The 19,282-nt window shown below is 40.5% G+C and overlaps 1 protein-coding gene across 1 annotated transcript in view; it reads right to left on the minus strand.

Moving 5' to 3' along the window:
* Positions 1 to 9,448: 9,448 nt before the first annotated feature.
* CPED1 (cadherin-like and PC-esterase domain containing 1) overlaps positions 9,449 to 19,282 on the minus strand; it is a 95,800-nt gene continuing 85,966 nt past the window's right edge. Inside the window, exons 15-19 of the mRNA XM_010155321.1 lie at positions 18,206 to 18,426; positions 17,842 to 17,943; positions 17,544 to 17,631; positions 15,556 to 15,702; positions 9,449 to 9,676 (exon numbers count right to left, since the gene is read on the minus strand). Of these exons, the coding sequence (XP_010153623.1) occupies positions 9,449 to 9,676; positions 15,556 to 15,702; positions 17,544 to 17,631; positions 17,842 to 17,943; positions 18,206 to 18,426 (786 nt within the window). The remainder of the gene's footprint in view (positions 9,677 to 15,555; positions 15,703 to 17,543; positions 17,632 to 17,841; positions 17,944 to 18,205; positions 18,427 to 19,282) is intronic.

Below are 19,282 nucleotides of genomic sequence, written 5' to 3' on the forward strand. Positions count from 1 at the left end.
ATTATTGTTTGCAGGACTCATCAAGATGAGCCTGGAGAGCCCATGAAGTGCTTGCGTGCAGTTGTGTTCATACAGAGCAGTGTGTGCATCCAAGTCAAGCATAAGCAAACCTGAAGAACTTTGGGCTTCAGAGCTTTGTAATTTTCTGGCCGTCTGGAAACCCCTTTGGGGATCTTTTAAAAAAAAAATGTGAACAGTTGGAGGAAGGTGTCTAGGCATGAGGAAAAGGACCCAGGTAGCTGGTCCACATGTTGGAACTATGTGCAAAACATTAATACCAAACAGCATTATCTGCATTCTTGGCTAGATGGCCATGAAATATTTATGTATCCAGGACGTAGGTCCATTAATAGCAGCTGAATACGTGGCTATGACAGGGCATCTGCTTAGATGCTTTCATAGCTGTTGTCTCTAAATCTGTCAACAATAACCTGGAAAGATACTGAGCATTTCTGCTGGGTATATTATTTTCCTTCAACAATAATAAGATATCATGCATGAACAAGCCAGGATTGAACCTTAGATTTCTGTGTATTGAGCATAGCTTGCACTGCCATTAACAATGTTGTGGGGTGAGAAAACACCTGCAAATATTCCAGCTGAAACTAAAAAAAAAAAAAAAAACAACCCAACATGGCTAGGTCCCTCAATATGACTTGGTGAAAGATTTTAAGACACAAATAAGGAAAAATCTACCAGTGTTGTGTCATAGCATTTTTACCAGAGCCCTTGTAAATCAAGCCTTGATTTTCCTGTCATTTTATTTTGGAGTGCACTGCCACTTGGACATTAGCCATGCTTTTCACTTCAGCAACTTGTCTGTGGCTCAATTACTGTTGAAACCTTAAATGTGCCAAAGGACTTTTCTCTCCATCAATTTTCCTTACCCTGAACTCCTACACTCTTGTGTAGATGCCACAACCTTGCACCAGGCAACACCAGTCAGTGTGGTGTTTTCACTTACAGACATCCCGGAAAGTTAGTGTCCAGGATGATGGGAGGGGGCAGGATCATCCCACCTTCCCCAAGCCCCAGAAGGAGGTAGAGCCCTGGTTGTAGTGGAGAAGGCAAGGCTAGGTATTTTTTTCCCAAATGGAAGAAACTGAAGCAAGCCCACTGCAGAGAAATTAGATGTGCAAGTGCTGCCCTTGGCTGGCGTACAGTTCTGTCACTTTGCATGCAGAACATCGGAGCGTGCTACTGTACCCTCTCCCAGTAGCTGCAGGACCGTACTCTGTAGTGTCGCGATTGTGTTTCTGTTATTTGGGTGTTGATACCTCACAGACAAATCAGCGCACCTGAATTGACCTTTCCATAGTCAAAACACAGATTTTCTGGAGGAAATCAGTCCGAACTGGAAACAAGTGTGGACTTGAGGGACAAATATAGATCAAACAGTTGATACTCTGTGTCCTGCAGACCATCAGCAGCTGGAGCAGCCCTGAAGATAGTGTGCCGGATGCAAAGTGTGGTAATTGCGGTGTTGTCCAGACAGCCTTCACTCCAGACTGGCTCCTGTGGAGTGACAGATCACTCATTAAAATGACTTGCATCTCTACTGAATTTTAATTACAGAAGTGTGAGGAGCAGGTGTTAACTTGTTTTATAGACTCATTATAGTCCCTTAGGACTCCCTAGGCACAGTTAGATACAGTGACTGAACATTTAGAAGTTCCTGATTTTGACCCTTTTTGTCCAATTTACAGACTTGTATTTGTAGCAGGTATTTATTCACATTAATTTAAGGATATTGCTTTGAACCCAGGCATTCAGACCCCAGGAACTGCAGGACAAGTCCACCAAGAGGGTTTCAGCAGGGAGGAATGCTGTTTCTGTCTGCAGCTAACTTGTGGAGAGATTGTCAGCTCCACCCTGCCTCCAGCTCACCATTTGCCTTTCACCTCTATGTCTTCAGGGGTGCTACCATTCACCTACTGTCACAGCTACCAGGAGCTGCCCAACTCAAATAATCTGAAACTGCCCAGGTTAGTTTGCACACTTTAATACACAGAGGTCTCTTTTAGCCTGTATTTTTCTGTATTTTTTTGAATAAAGTGAGTAAGAGAGCAATTACGTGAACAGCTGTAAACCACAAAGTAACAGGGCAGTAATGTTGAGGGGGTGTGTGTGTGTGTGAGGAGTGGAGAGATGCTCAGAGCCATAAATTCTTCGTGGAGCCAAAATGGGGTATGTGATCAAGGTGTTTGGCTCATTTTTTTCACACCTGTTAGATGCTTTTACCGCACAGTAAAGTCAGCAGCCCCTAAATTACTTGGGCTCATGATGCATTCCTAGTACAGCCATCAGTGCTAGAAGCTGGAGCTCTCAGATACCAGTCAGTTACCTAGATCTGGCTCCTAAACCTGGGAAAAAAAAAAAAAAGCTCTTTTATTTTCTGGAGTTAAGTGCCTGTAGCTTGGCTTGTCTCACGGAAGGAGAGACATTCACTTAGCCCCCATGTAAGGCAGTAGATGGAGATTTGTTCTTCATTTTTACAAATGAAGGGTCTTGAACTTGCATATCCCATGCTACCATCACATATTCTGCTCACCAGGTTACCTGCAGGGCTGGCTTCCCGCTGATCCAGTGCACTGTTAAAACAATCAAGCAGCTTCAGGGGCTGATGTTGAGAATGTGCTAACCTAGGCCATGCTGGGGAGCATGTCCTGGAGGTGGTGGGCTTGTGATCAAGTTCCTGGTCTAAATCAGCAGAGTGGGAATGTGAAAACAACTTCTACCTGCACAATTAGCCCCACAGTCACTCCTCTGCTGAGCTGACATTCATCTTTAAAAACTTTAGGCACTTATGAGGTGATTCTGAAAGTTATTTTAGGTTCTCTGTACAGTAAGGAATATTGTAGAAGTAATAGACACTTCTAGAGAACAATTCAGATCTTGGTCTTTCTATGATGAGAAGCCGAGTGTGACCACACTTGTAACTAAAATGCTCCATTTAAATACCTGTAGTTAAGGAGGTTCTGGTGCCTGAAAATAGATAATAGAATCACAGAATGGTTTGGGTTGGAAGGGACCTTAAATACGATCTAATTCCAACTCCCCTGCCATGGGAGGTTGTCATCCTTGACTTCCAGGCTGAACTTGACCCAACAGGCATGCTTTGAGTATGACTGCAGGCTCTGTTGTATGCATTTCATAGGTGTGCTATTTTGATAACTCCATCAGGACGTCAGTGCTGAACTGTTCTAGAGACTGAGGAGCCATGCAGACAGCCAGCATTATGGGGTTACTAGACCCTGGCTCCTTGTTACTGCACAGAAATGATGCAATGTGGAATTTAGGGACCAGTAATGGGTGGAGCAGTGAGACCTGTTATGATTTAACCTTTTACCATCAGTAGTAAATCTCCTTGTATATATGCATTTTATAATAACTGGGCAGGACATAGTGCACAAAGGATGTTGAAACAGGATTTTACAGTAGCTAATAGATACCATTTGCTGTAAAGAGAGATCAACAAAGGCCCTGAGATGACAAAAACACCACCTATCTGTCCACACCTACCATGTTCACATTGTAATTAACCCAGTAAAAACTTCAGTAGGAGACAACATCACATTATTGCACATGAAGGTGTGACTGTGATTCTCTGTTTTAAAGGAAGCCGGTTGTGGGGTAGATCATGCTGGGTGCTGCATTGTCTAATGACGTACAATGTCAGGTTTTCAAGGTCTAAAGTGTTTTCTGTCCTATTAGGGTAAATAGGAATCAGCAGATTTCTTCAAATATGTCAGAGGTATTGCAGCTTTTATAACTAAAGCCATTGATGATTAACTGTAAATATTCAGAATCTTTGGAGCTGGCATGTGGAAGTAAAGGAAAAAACCCTGCAGAAATAATAAAAGTTCTCTGACCTTTAAGACAATTTGACTACCATCTGGGGAGGCTGCAGAGTCATCATCATGCAGAGCAGAAACTTTACTTTAAGCTCCTTAATCCCAGAGAATCATAGCAGAAATATGGAAGTTGATAATGACAAGCACAAAATAAAAGATAAAAGATGTTTTCGGAACATGGCAACTGAGAAACTCTGCCAAACACAGATCTGGTCTTCAAACCCTGGCTATATCCCATAGAATTTACTGACTTTAAGGGTCTCCTGACAACTTTAATTTTGCCCGCTTGATCTGTAGTGAGCTCTTCATAACTGCCTTGCCTTCGCCAAAAGGTGTCTGAGGCAATTGGATTCTTCACTCAAGGATTTTAGTTCTGCAGCCTTGTCTTCACCCAGAATCTGCCTAGTATCCTAAGAGCAGCACCAGAGCAGGCACTGAGCCAGGCACCACCTGTTTTAACCTCATTGCCTGTCCCTGCTCAAGACAGATAATCACAATATTGAAAACACCATCTTCCATAATAATTTTGTTGCTGTAATGAGGTGTATAAGGGAAATGCCTACCGCTATGATTGTGTGCGAATGCAGCCCATCTCACTTTGTTAGGCGGGAGCATGCAGGGAAGGTCCATCCTTTTGTTTCATGCAAGCAAGCACTGGGAAAAAATTGTTGAAAGTTGAGAAAAGACCCTGTTATCTGAGATTCAGCTGAAAGGGACTGAATTCTGCTCCTCATTAGAACGGTTCAATTCTAGAGGAAATAATGGAAATGTTGAGTAGGTGCTGTCTGTCACAAAGACCCCAGTTCAGATTTCATTTAAGCATACATTTCATCTTCAGGTCAGGGCTATTTGACATGTTGTACCTTGCCAAGGCTGTTGATCACGTTTGAGGGATTGCAGGAAGGGCTGCCCACAGCTGCCGAGGAGCTGGCCAAGCAGCCAGATGAACGAACCTGGAAAAGGGAGAAGTCTATCGCAATAGAAACTGGTGCTCTGGGAGCCTCTCTTGTGGGCTTACGGGCCCACCTTGCCCATTCAAGTTGAGGAGTTTTCTAGCACACTTGGCTCTAGGTACTGGCCTAGACCATCACATGTTCCACTCTTTTTTGTACCAGCAAACTGCAGGCAAGTAAGGCTAAAAGACATAGCATCATTTACTGTATAGTCAGGGCTTTTCCATTCAATGTATAGTGTGAAGGTACCATTAAATACTGCAGGACATGTACCAGCACCAATACGTAGGTATGCCTGCATTATACACTGACTCTTCCGACGTTTTGAAGATTAACACAGGTAAAGGTGGCGGTGGGGTTTGAAAGATGGAGTTTGGCTCGGTGAAGGCAAGCTCCATGAAGAGCTAAGCGCTAGAGGTAAGTACTTACCACAACACAGCTCTTTTAAATTCATCAGAGAAAATCACTGCCCGAGAGAAGAGGCTTGCTCTACCCCTGCTGCACTCAGTCTGTTGGAACTGACAAAAACATTATGATAATAACAATGATGTTTCCAAGATTCAGCCTGAATTTGCAACAATCATGCCACAGATTTTCAAAAGTTGCTTCTATGATGAAACAGAAACTTCTCAGGTCATCTGAAAAAAAGGCTGATGTGGAGTAGAGCAGGTACAGATAGTCGTAACACTGAGGTAAAACAAGCCAGATGCAGGCGAACAAAAAGGCAAGACTATATTTTTCATGTGAGCCTACAGAGGCTTGTGTAGCAGTTTGACTCTATGCCAAAAAGCTCACTGCACCTCTAAAAAATTGCTTTACTCTAAAAAACTAACCTGAAAGATCCCTGGACTGCAGTCAACTTAACATCACACATATCTGCATCTTCAAAGCATTCTCTTTGGCTCAGGATACCAACAGAAGCATAACTATTAGTGGTTATTTCAACCTTGAGGTAATTGGATGCCCTGCTACCCTACCCACTAAGCAAATAAATTGACTTTGATGTCCCTTGAATATGTCACAGAACAGAAAAATAAAGGCCTTATATTTAACATTGTGAAAGTGATTACCCTAAAGATTAAGATTTTCAAATTAATACTAAGTGTTAAAATAGTATCCGTAGTCCATGCTTTCAGCTTCTTGCTGTATTAGAGCTAATTAGCTACTTGCTAGTCATTAGCATCTCTGATGACAGAGCAGACTTGTCAAGGCATTTTCCTACAAATAGGGAAATCTTTTTTATTATAGCCAGTTATTGCAAAGATACTTACTGAGGTGGACTTGATCACGGTGGCTATGAGCAAGGCTCAAACCCAAATCACTGTTCAACACCTATGTAGTTATATGAGAGACGAGGAGTTACAACTTACTGGACACAGTCACATCATATTGCAGCTTCAGCTAATGTTTAAAGGGATGCAGCATCAGCTGAGATTACTGCTCTGTATGTCAGAGTATTTATTTTTTTTGCAGCACAGTTTCAGTCTCTCCAACCACAGCTTAAAGTATACCCTGGTTCCAGTCTAAACCCCATGTGCTGCCAGGCAGACGTTGAGCAGGAAAACTTGAGCAGGTTTACTTGTTCCCCAGTCAGATTATTTCAATCCTACCACCAATTCCAGGGCCATTCATGTCTGTATCTGGAGGTGGAACTGACCTTAACAATTAGGTCCTTTGCTATTTTAATGGTAAGTAATGGGATTAAGGTAAATATACGGGAGGAAAAAAAACTACATTATTAACCAGACTTAATATAATAGGAACACTTTAATGCTTATTCATGCAAAATGTCACAGCAGATGTGATAATTCTAGAGTAAACCACTGATAGCAATGCATGTGCTCTCAGTGGAATTCAAACACGGTAATTCTTTTATTGTTTTAATCACAAATTTGATGTGTATGAGCAAGCGAGGCCTCCATGTCAATCTCAACTCCCTTCTTTCACATACTTAGAGAGGCTAGGTATATTTTAAAGTCAAATAATGAAAAATGTACCCTGATGCCTCTTTCAGTCTGCATTCCCTTTGTTTATTCCTAAGATTAAATGGATCATGTATAGTGTTGGAAAAACTTATTCAAAGAACTCATTTAAATAAAGATCAATTTGCAAATTGTACCAATAGGTTTGTACAGACATACATATGTACATAGACATGTAAAAAATAGAAAACACACAGGAAAATTTTCACTTGATACATTTGAAAAATATTAAGAATTGGAAAACATTAAGACATCTGGGTGTACAGCACATGTAAACCATTTCGTGGTGAAAACAGAAGTGATGAATTGCACATTCACTGATATCAGCTGCAGTATAAAAGTATACAGTATGTCAGCTCTTTCCTGTACATCATTATAGCTGATACTTCAGCAATAGGCTTTGATTAAAAAAAAAGAACATAAAACACCAGTTTGTGCCTTAAAAAATAATTGTGTACAGAACAATAACAATAACAGCATGTGGATTTCAATGAGCTACAAAAAAAAAAAATCTTAGCAGAAGCAGAACGGTAACACACCTATCACTGATCATAATACCAAAGACATCTGACTGCATTTTGTATCTACCAATATTAATAACATGACATTAAAATCTTCAGCTTTAAGGTTGTGCAGACCTAGAGTTCCAGACCCATGTTTATATATTATATCATTTGCATACAGTTATATTCCTTAGATAATCACATTGCTCAAAACCAAATGCTGACATTTTCAGTATTTACGCACAGCTCCTGACTCGTCTTTCATGTAAAGCTCCATGCCAGGGAAGACCTTACATAAAAATTCAGGGACACATACTGTAAGCGCAGCAGCAGCATATTATACAGAAACAAAGATAATCACGCTGTCTCTCTAAATGTAATATCATTGCCTAAATTAGGAGCTTTGTCAATATAGTGGAAGGTCTCCTAAATTAGAGGAGACTTTTGACGACTCTCCTATCATCTAAGGAAGCCAAAGTCCATATTTCATTACAATTTCCCATTGGATCTCTACATGTCTTGCCTGAAGCAGCAAGAATTCACAAAACTTTAGCTGGGGATACAGATCTCTGTTAAGTTTAAGGATCTTTGGCAAATCCTAAATGTGGTGTCATGAATTTCAAGCCCTGCTTCTATATAGGACAACCCTCTGTGTGCTACTAATGCCAGTGAGATGGTGATTCATTCTGTGCTATAATTTGTTAAGTCCTGACATTACTTGTAGCTTCCCAAGGGCAGTAGAAGCTAGTGGAGTATTATATGTGAAATTGTGAAGGGGGAAACATTCCATAGAGGTTGGCAGATCCTTCATTAGACTCGAACTTACCTGGTTCTGACTCCCTTCTCTAGTTCATGGTGGGAGAGTGGTGCCTTGGCTGACTGCTCCATGACAGGATTCATAAAAATCAATAACCCAATAATCTGTAGAGAGAACAGCCTTCTGGGGTGCCATCAACCCATCACTCAGCTGATAAGCCTGGACCATACTTGGTTTCCCATCACGGCACCACAACCGTGAATGAGTGTGCTGCCAGTATTGTGGCAGGGGATCAGCAGACAGTTCCCCTGCGGTGGTTTCCCCCAGGGCAGGTCTGCAAACATCAGTGATGTAGCTGGGCTACAACATGAAACCAGCGTTCAGACAAAGTCTTGTCCCTGCCAAGCATGGGATGCAGGCAGTGTATTCTGCTCCCATCACATCACACACGCCTCATGGCAGATTGAAAACCAGATCCTGAAGTTCCTATGTGTGCTTGCAAAGAAGATTTTTAATTCTGTTTGTGGTACTGGCTTCACACATTGGCAAGTGTTTTATAAAAAATCATAAAAGAAATAGCACTTTGATGCAGGGAGAATACTTGCTTGGTTTACAGGCCAAGGTTGACAATGAAGCACAGATCTAAGCAGTCTTCCTGCATATGGCCACTCTCCTAAACTGGGACCATCAATAAGGTTATGTTTACATATTCACTATATTTGCATGTTACATCAAGACAGTTATAATCAGTCTTAAGTCTAAGTATTCTATCTCTATATTAGCTTTAGGACATGAAAAAAATAGAGTAGACATCTGTTCCATGTAAGATATAGAGAAGAGCTGTGTTTTCACTAAAAACACTAGAGTTCAAAAATTGTCATCGTCAGAAAAAATGCTAACAGACCTGTTCAAGTTGTATAAACCAACTGTCTAAATAGAAAAGGTTTGATATTGAAGGGGAACCAATTCACGTAAAATAAAACTCTTTAAAATGGAATGTAGCCAGTTTCTAAATATATTCAAATATACAGTGTCTCTATAAATAGAAAAATAGATAGTGCTGAAGAGCTAAAGCAGTCCTTTCCACATCACTGAAGTGTATATATTTCTCTCTTTACTGCCATTAACACACAGTTGCTTGAGCTACAGCTGTTCTAGCCTTTGCCAACAGTTCAAGTAACTTCCCCTCTTCTCTCCTTTGTAACTCTCCATCTTCCATAATCACACCACAGAGTCACCAGGGCATATCTTGATTTCATAAAGTTTTAGGAAAAAAAGCCATGTGTCCCAAACTCTGTTGGTGTGTGTGCAGCCAATCAAGGAAGCGTGTCGTAAATTCACCATGGCCCTTCAACTGGAAGTGGCACACCTCCAGTCCCAACGCTGTATCCAGGAGAGGCTATGTGCTGACAAGCTCCCTCTTACTTGCACAGAGCCTGCTGAGAAGGATTTCAGAATAAACTTGATTTATTGGACCTCGGACATGATATGGGGACTGAGAATTTGCTGCATAGTCCTGCAGTTGTGATGGCTTGCTTTGACTGCCGAAATATTTCCCCAGTGTGTAGTGCCTTGATAACGTCATTGTTATGTGCGGACTTTCTTCAGAGGGGTTGGATTTCACCACCTGCAAAAGAAGTGACATATGTGAGTGCTTGCTGCCTGCACCTACAAAGTCACACACAGCTGTGTGTACAGAAATGCCATGACAGTTCTCCACAAAGCAGGTCCTGGTACTTGGAGCTGCAACTTGCTCACGAACAGTACTTCAGTGGGCTGGCTTGAAATGTTACACACTAATTAAAGTGCACATTCTTATTCACTTAAGCCTTGAAATCTAAATGTATAGGCCCATTATACTCACTTGGTTGATTCTGTAATGCCTTTGTATATTAGAGTCTGTTCTCTTCATTAGGGACAATTAATCTGAACAGCAAAATTCATACTTCACAGCTTGTCTGTATATTTACCATGGGGACAATTAAACTCAGATCAGCCCTGAGTTGCAGAGAGGTTAAAATCCTGCTCTGATCCCAAGCACTTGAGGAACATATGCTGTGTCTCAGCTGTGAGCCCTGTGAGAATGTCTCACGCTCAGGTCTTGATGCAAACCTGGCCCAGCTCCATGCTGAGATGAAAACACCCATGTGTCATGTTTCTCCAAGAAGGCAGTTATGGTGCAATTTAACATCCCTCTCCCCGGGGCATCGCACTGACATAACCACAATGTGGCTCAGTAACTTAGTGCAGAGGAATGCTCCTACATGTCCCCCAGGTATGTATAAAGCTCTGGGATCATTATGCTCAATTTGTATGGAATAAGCAAATGCCCGCGGGACTAACGAGAGAGAAGCTGACTGGTATGGTTGTCAGGAGCTTAATGACTGGGGAGGGGGGGCGAAAACAGTCTCCTGTGAGATGCTGAAGGTCTCATCTCAGTGAACACACAGTCACTGATGAATAATGAAGCAACTTCAAGAGACAAAACTTCAGAACCTTGCACAGATGCAAGACAGAGGACCCCAACCTAGGCATTGGCAAATCCAGAGAAAGCAGAAAAGGGACCAAGTAGTTACCTTTTTTTTTAAAGGGGTAAATATATGCTGACTTGAGAGCTCTGATGCCCATCAATTTTCCTATCAATCACAGCACAGACTTGAAAAAGCAGACTTAATTTTTTGATGCATATATTTATGTGGAAGCATAGTAGCTTTTAAAAAATATAATGTATTTTTTCAGTTGCTGAACAATCAGAAACAATATTCTTATGTAGTGAAACTCATAATAAATGAAACAACTCATACAAAATGAAATGTGAATGAAGGAATGACACGTGCAAAGGCTAGAAAGACTGGGCAGAAGCTATGAAGGAGCTGGCTCAACTAAAAAAAGACCAGGAATTATCCATGTAGAAAATTAATATATCCTCTGATCAATTTGATACAGCTAAGCCAAGGGCTGTTATTTGTTTTCATGCAATTCCTGCAGGTTCATTTTTCTAAATTAGTGCATTAGATCTTATAACTCTTTCAAAATGATGCCACCTTGAACCAATCACCCAAGCTGCATTCCTGTTAGGCATAATCTCCCAGGAATGCAATCTAATGTTCATCTAACAGCCAGCTCCTGATTAAGATGCCAAAATCCCAAGGTTCCTATTTTTTATGTTGTGACTGTGATTTCATTGCCATTAAACTAGGAAATAAATCTGAATAAAAGAATAGGTTCCATAAAGGTCTTTGTAACTGCTGGTCAATCTACCTCTCCATAAGCATTTGTGAAGAATGAGGTAATTAAAAAATCAGGTTTGCATGTGTGCATAGAACTAGAACTATGTTTGAGCAGAAAGTGCCAGAGTTATGCAAGATTTTATGTCCCCCATCTACATAATCTGTTTGTGAGTCCAGATCCTTTGGCAAGCTGAGCGACAATAGGGTCTACAGAGCCGAGAATTTCTATGCTATCGGGGTGACCTGAGGCCCTCTGAAGTGGGTTGGTGGGAACTGAAATAATTTATCAGGGGAAACAGGTTTCTGTTTGGCCAGCTAGTGAGGACTAAATAAGAACTAACTGCTGAATGCATTTCAGTTCTGGTTTTCTGACTGCACAGAACACAGCGCTGTGGTTCCCACATGGCCATGCTTTAGCTCAGATGGCATTTGCAGAGGGGTGCTGTCTTCTGAGAGTTTAGGAGGTCATTTTTTAAGAGAAAGAAAGTGAAAGTATAAAGCAGTAGATTTAATCCACCTCATCTGGTTTCATAAAACATGAAAAGTGCTGGGGTTTTACACAGTGTTCTTGGCTCCATCCTCGGAGGAAAAATGCCATTTTCCTAGTGCAAACTGCTTCAGCACCTGATGAAACTCCACTTGCCAGGATGCAGAAATAAACTGATGACAAAACTGTTAAAACTAATGAGGTATCAAAAGCATTCAAGGACTTCCTTTTTGCTTTCCTCAAGGATCAAGTCTAGGTTTTGGTGGCTGATGGATTCTCTTGGACACATCTATGCCCCTTTCAGGCACAATGACTGACCTCTCAAGCCTCATTAACAACAGTTCCGTGAGCCAAATTCTCCCCTGATCCTCCCCAGAAACACATACTTTCTGTTGAGATTCCACCGGCAGAGAAGTAAGGCCAAATCTGAACATGAGCTCATACGAAGTGATGGAGGAGTGCATGAAAAATGCTGATAACCGATCACACCCTGCTGTTTTCCAGCCAGTTCTATACAGAGCATCAAAAAAATTTCACTTTGAAGCTCTCCATTTCACTCAAAATCTCTGTGGAAATGGTGAGCATCAGCAATGACCCACGAAGACATGAACATCTGGGTTCTAGACAAAAAAGGGTCAATACAGCCATCTGGGTGAAATGAAGGGAGGCATTTACTCCACGGGACTATTTATCCATTATGTAAATATCTGCTCTGTGACTTACTCCCTCTTTTCCAGCTCCATTTGGACTGAGCTGTGTTCCTGCCGCACTCATGTACTGAGCAGAGTAGATTAAAGGATTCATTAACTAACCACACCTGCTGTGTTTGGTCCCAAAGCAGGACAGAGGCCATGGCAATGGGCTGAAAACATATGAGCTGCTGAGGAGTCTGAGGTGGAAACCAGCTGTGAGGTTGACACACAGCATGTGAGGTCAGACAGGTCTGATAACCCTTCCAAACCTGTGCTCCATCCCAGTGAGTCTCATACTGGAGCAGAGTCCCAACCAGTGGCAGCTGACTGTCTCCCCACTCTCTTTTGGGAACACATTTGTGGTCCAGTAGACTGTCAGTGATATTATATTGCTGTGATATTTAAGGAGAAAAATAAAAACCTTACAGTTACTAATTTGTTAAGTCTGCTTTATGCAAAGGTGACTGCTGTGGCTGAGAGCATTAAATATAATCCACTGGCTACAAGAAAATAGTTGGGCTGGCTATGCTAGTCCTTGGCCAGCAGACACAGCCTATACTTAAATTTTATTACCATCACCACTGAATTCCAGTTTGTTTGGTTTAAACTACTCCCAGGTTTAATTAGCCACAGTATATTTTGGTTTCCAGTGTATACTGTGGGCTTCTGATAAAGGAAACCTTGTTTTTAGATATTTGTGTGTTTTGGATCTTTAAAGAAAATCTATCATAGCTGTCCTGAGATTTCTTCACAGCAAAAATTAGTGCTTCCATTTTATTCCTGGTGCGGTGGCCCACCTTTGTAGCTGTGAAGATCTACGGGGCTTCAGTGCTAACCCTGCACACAGCCAGATCCTGGAAACAGGTTTGGCCAGGAGTGAGGCTTACAGAGATACAGACATGACTTGGCAAAATAAGGAAAGGGGTTTTATCCTCCGCTTGAGTGATTCAGAAAACATGTGGTGGTCTCTCTTATTTGAAATAATTTGTTTTGGCAGAAAACAAATTCCTAAATTCATGCTGGAAAAATGCTAGCATTTCACTTGTGAGGGTGAGAGTCTTTTTTAATATTTATGCACTTTTGGTAAGTCTGATAAAAAGGGTTCTAGATTTCTCTCAATAAGAATTAACTTGTGGAATTCTGTCTTCTAAATGACACATCAAACTGCTTGTGTCATTATTCTAGTCAGTAACCAAAAACCTGAGATTTATTCCAACTAGTAGCTTCTTCCTGACCCAAAGGCTCCAGCTGACTGGGAAACAACATAAATTCATTCAACATCTTGGTTTCAAGGAGACATCTTTCACTGTATCCTTTCTTTTCCTCCAGTTTTAACTTTTCAGTAACAATTTCTTCTCCTTTTATATTTCATTCTATGAAAGAACTTGCACCTGTCATCTCTCCTTTGATCACTGAGAGGAAATGCAAGCTTCATGAAAGATATGACAGTTCAAGTTTTATGGTCCTAACCAGATTTTAATGGAATAAATTGCAGTAGTTTCCTAGTCTTTCATTAAATAGACAACCCATGTTCAGTTCATAAGAATAAAGATCCTTGTAGCATCACAGGCAATGTCTTACTGTGCTAAATGTGACTTTATCTGTAGCAGTACTAGAAGGCTTCTCTGTCCTTATATCCAGCAATGAATTGAAGCATAGGGTTACTGGTGATGTTTGTGTGCATGACTCTGGTTTGCACTGAAGAAATATTTTTTACTCTGGATCAGGAGGTAAGAACCTGGAAAGATGTGGGCCTCCTTTATTCCTCAAAACTTTTTCTGGTTCCCTAAGAGCATAAGGTAATATTCATGGGTTTGATTTAGGACAATGGATGATGTGTTTGGATTCTTATCAGACTGACCACTTGTAACAGGAACCTGGGAACTGGCCTTTTATACCAACAAGTCGGTGTCACAGGTATGAGGAAGGACTTGGTTGGAAGCTACAGCAATAGTCTGGTGGCCTTGGTGACAGTTCTTTATCGTATGCAAAATTACTATCATCAGCCTTATGGCAGAAGGTACCTTCTTACTTCACTACTCAAAAATCTTACTCTCTGTTTTCTTTCAGGGTCGCCTGCACTAAACCGGGGGTGCACTTCTTCATTTGCTATATGAGAGATACAAAAAATCCAAACCCAAACCAGATCCTTCCTTTGCTGATGGGGAAGTGCAATCACTATAAAAAGACATCCCACATATTCAAAATACATCTTAAAGTAAACCAGAAAAACTTTAAATATCTTGTTTTTCAAACTCTTTACTTTCACTGGTTTGGCAGCCTGTGGAATGACCTTGTGCCTAGATATAATAACGTGTTTGCTTATTTGGTTTTGATTTAATCCATGGACTTCTGTCATTTGTAATATATTGTGAATATTCTTTGCCAGAACTTTGAATGAATAGAAGAAGCTGTTCTTGGTTGCCCTACTCTTATATTTTACCATGTCCCTGTTTCACCAGTCTGGTAGTTATTAAACAGAATACAGAATTTCTATAGGTTTCAGATAAAAAAAAAGAAAGTAGAACTACGGGCATGAGTGAGAACAAGCAACTTACACTTTTGTTCGTATGGTCAGTCACTATAACTATCCCAGATAACTCTTTCTTGGACATATGAAAACAGATATACAGCAGTAAGATTGGTCTTTCAACTTTAAGCTCCATCTTAAATGTACCTATGGTTTAATGGGAGTCTGCTGAGCTGCTCAGTTAGGAAGGCTTTGGACAAAAACCTGTGAGACTGAGGTATGGAAAAAAGATAAACTGAGTCCATGCAGAAGCAGTATGGATATATAATACACAAGAAATTATATAAGAATCTGGAAACCATGCAACATCCTTTTATATGCGTTACGCTTGCAGAAAGGCATCCTTGTTTTTATTCCTAGGAGCCACCACTATGGCAGTTCAGCCTGTCCTGGAGTGGCACTGCACTCTGAGCAGAGAGGGACAAGTGCCGCTGTGCAAACTGCTATCTCCACAGTTTTCATTCAGGCCTAACTCTGAGTCAGGGATGCGCACCTTGTTGTGTACCATTCTGTTTCTAAGCACCTAACAGTTAAATACCCGGGAATGATATAAGCCCCATCTATTACCTCATGGAAATGGCAGCCACACTTCCCTTGCAGGAATTCTTTGTAGCGTCCCATGGTGATGACAAAGGTGTCAACCACTTCATAGCCAAAGTTTTTTGCTTTATCCAGAATAATCAAGTTTTCATTCCACAAGTTTTGCACTTCTGCCTGCATTCCAGATAAAATATTGCAATGTCTTGTCAGAAGGACTGTTTAAAGGTTATTGTATTCTGCCATGAAAATAAATAGCAAAACTGCATTTTGAATAGAGCAATTACATTATACTCCAGACACTAATTACTGTAAATTCACTCTTGAAAATAGCTATTACTCCAAAACTGTTGTAGATTTTTACCGAATTTATAATTACTGTTCAGCAGTAATGAAGCTTCCTTCATAGGAAGATTTCAATGTATAATAAAATATAATTGCTGGGTAACTGGATTTACTTAGCTAATATGAGGTGTAATTCAGAAAAAATAAATCCTACTATACAGTTGTTTGTAACAAACGTTCCTGTAACAAATTGTTCCTGTAATGAAAAATTCAGCTTCAAATTAAAGTAATTGAGACTGTTGCTTAAAAAAGAGTATAGAGCCATGGGTGTCTTAGAAATGGTTATAGTGAAGAACAGATTATTATTTCTCAAGATACTGCAGGAAGGCCAGGAATAGAAAAAGGTTTAGCCATAAATTTGGCAGGGTGGTGGGTTTGACACTGCAGACAGAAGGTCTTTGAGAGTAGCTGGGGTAAGCCAGAAGTCCAGAGCACCCAAACCACATGGGTAATTTGGCATATGATTCCAATATTGAAAGAGAAAAGAATGTCGGTTATGCACCGTAGTTGTTATAAATTTACTGGATGAGAAACAGAAAAACGTAGTCCTGGGAAGCTTTGTATCCTCCTTCTCACCTCACCTACCTTCAATCTAAGATCTGCTTCTTCCTCCTAGGACTGAACTTTGGTGAAAGCTATGGCAGGAGCTATGACAACATTTCTTCATCTTGATGCCAACAATTTCCCTATTGTATCCTGTGCTAGTTTTAGTCACTTGGATAAATTAAGGAAATTACTGGAATCAGTAAGATGACATTCAGTAGAGATAAGGCAGATAATACTAACTTTGACAGAATGGGCAAAACCTGACAGGGCATTCTCTGTAGCAAAAAGAAGGATAAGTCACACACTGACTACAACATTGTGCTATGGTTGCAAAAAGACATGGGCACCGGTCCCCAGTGTGATAGGAGTGTTGTAGGTAAACTATGAAAGTTAGTAATTTTCTCTTTTTAACACCATGAATAGCTGGAGCATTACACGCAGCGCTGGTAGGCACCAGGTACTTTGTTCTTCCTTCCAGTGCTTCCCAGACCCGTCTCATCCACCCATTTTATATGTGTTCAATAAAGAACCACCCTCCAAATTGTAAATAAAAATATTGAATTGAATGAATTACACATCACATTGAAATGAGCCCATCTGTTACTCTGAGAGTCTTGGATATGATTTAAATTGACTGTAACATCTGATCAACATAGAAATAACAGGCTAGATTCACCAGTTACAGCCCAGCTGCTCTGCAATGTTCTGGCTTCATAGGTTGGTAAAGATCGATTTATGGAGAGCTGTGCAATGCAGCCAAACCAGTGAATCCGATCCAGCGGTAAATACGGATGAAGCCTGGGGAGGGCCTATGCTCGATGTGGTATGAGGAGCAATCTGCCTATCCCCAGCTCGATTTCTCAACTTTTAGGCTTAGTATCAGAGCTTCCTCTGGTTCTTGGGATGGCTGGTTGAGCACGGTGTCTTGAATGGTGCTCTGATTGCAGCAGAACCCATGAAAAAAGGCAAATTGGTTTTAATCCGTATTAGGAAACAGTATGAGCAATTACAAACAGTGATTAAAGCTTGCTCAGCAGAGTTTGTAACATATTTTGACCAGACAGCAAAATTATTGCTGCAATGAAAAGTCTTCAATGAAAATACACTCTAAATGTACTGTAGATTACCTGTGATAGAGAATGTATTCCATCCACTGGGAGGTGAAAGCCCATCCCTATGGATTTGATAATTACCAGGATATTTGATAGATTTTCCCTGTTTCGTAAAAGAAAAAAAAGAAAAAAAAAAAGACACACATTTTACTTAACAGACACATCAAAAGACACTGCATTTTTATTTTTTTTCAGAGTCACTTAAGTGCACACCCATGAGAAAACAAATGAAATGTTTGTGTTTAAAATTTTTTGTTATTTCTCATAATTCATCATATCAAGGCTTGGAAAAACACCAAGACTGTAACATTACCTGTTCAACACCTTTTGGATAATTTGCAGATGATTGGAATTAAGCCACTGAACGCCACCTACAATTAATACGGTCTGGTCTGTGTTCTCCAGGGGACGTGATCTGAAACCCAGAAAGGAAAAACAACACATGTTGCCTTAAAACAGATGGCAAACATTTTAACTGCATTGCATTGTATTTCAGTGAACTGTATCTGGCATCCTGATTGGAGGCCTGGTGTAATTTTCCACTGTTTTTTAACCACACAATGCAGTCTGCACATGTTATGTTTAATTGTTTACTGACTTTAATTGTAAAATGTGTTGAACACGTTTGCGAATAGAATGGGAATACAAACAAGTCAGCAATGGAGTTTGTACAGTACCTCTGCAGCAGTTGTTCTAGGGCTTTTTCAAAAGTTGGTCTCTGGTTTGCATTCATCCAAAACTGGGGGTAGTAGGAGTAACTGATAAATGTTTTCCCCTCATTGATATTATTATAACATTTAACATCATGAGTCTTCTGCCATTCCTGAAGAGTCTTATTCACTCTTTCTATTAGATAGTACATCATCCCTCTGTTAGTTGAGTCACCTATAAAAAGAATCTTTGGATGGAAAAAAATATATGACTGACTTAGAAGTTGTACACTCCAAAAACCAAAAGCTAAGAAATTAATACAGCTAGTCTGGAAGTTTTTAAATCCTTCTCAATGTTCAAGAAATACCTCCGTGAGCTGCCAGCTCTCCAGCCCTGACATCTCAATAATAAAGTTCTCTTTTAGCAAAATCTGTTTGATCTGGTTAACAAAAAGCTATGTTATGTGTTTCAAAGACAACAAATACACGTTATAGATGGCTATAGCTGCATATCTAGCCCTGCATTTTGTGGCCTTGTTGATAATTTCTTTGGCTTTAGTTTATATTTACTTCTAATTGCTAGGACAGAGTCTCTCTTGATTGCTTGCAGCTTCCTGCTTTCATTCCTCCAGTTTTTTCATGTGGTTTGTTCCTACACAGCACATCTTGGTTAATGTCTGCCTTCCATAAATGTGATTAATTAGAATTTACACCAAAGTACTACACACACACACACTTACATCAATGGATGCAGATGCTGCCCTATTTTGTAGAGACATGGCCTTTCTGCAGTTTCAGAATGGAAAAAAAAGGGAGGTTATTTTGGTGGAAGATATCTGAATAGAGTCCTGGCATGTATGATGTGACCACCAGGAAGCATTGTGCTGTCAGGATGACAGAAATACTTCAAGTAGCAGCAGCCTGTGCTGGGCTACACTGAACTTGCAAATGCATGAAGAAGTCAAATTTGGGCTTGCTTCTGCTCATTCTATAGAGTCCCCTGACAAATCAAACATCTTTGCATGTGAAGACCACAGAACTTAAAGGGTGGGGTTTTTTTTTAATGTAATTGCCCTATTTTTAGTGGATAGGACTAGCATTTCC

Source organism: Eurypyga helias, unplaced genomic scaffold (genome assembly GCF_000690775.1).
Source record: "Eurypyga helias isolate BGI_N326 unplaced genomic scaffold, ASM69077v1 scaffold17007, whole genome shotgun sequence".
NCBI lineage: Eukaryota > Metazoa > Chordata > Aves > Eurypygiformes > Eurypygidae > Eurypyga > Eurypyga helias.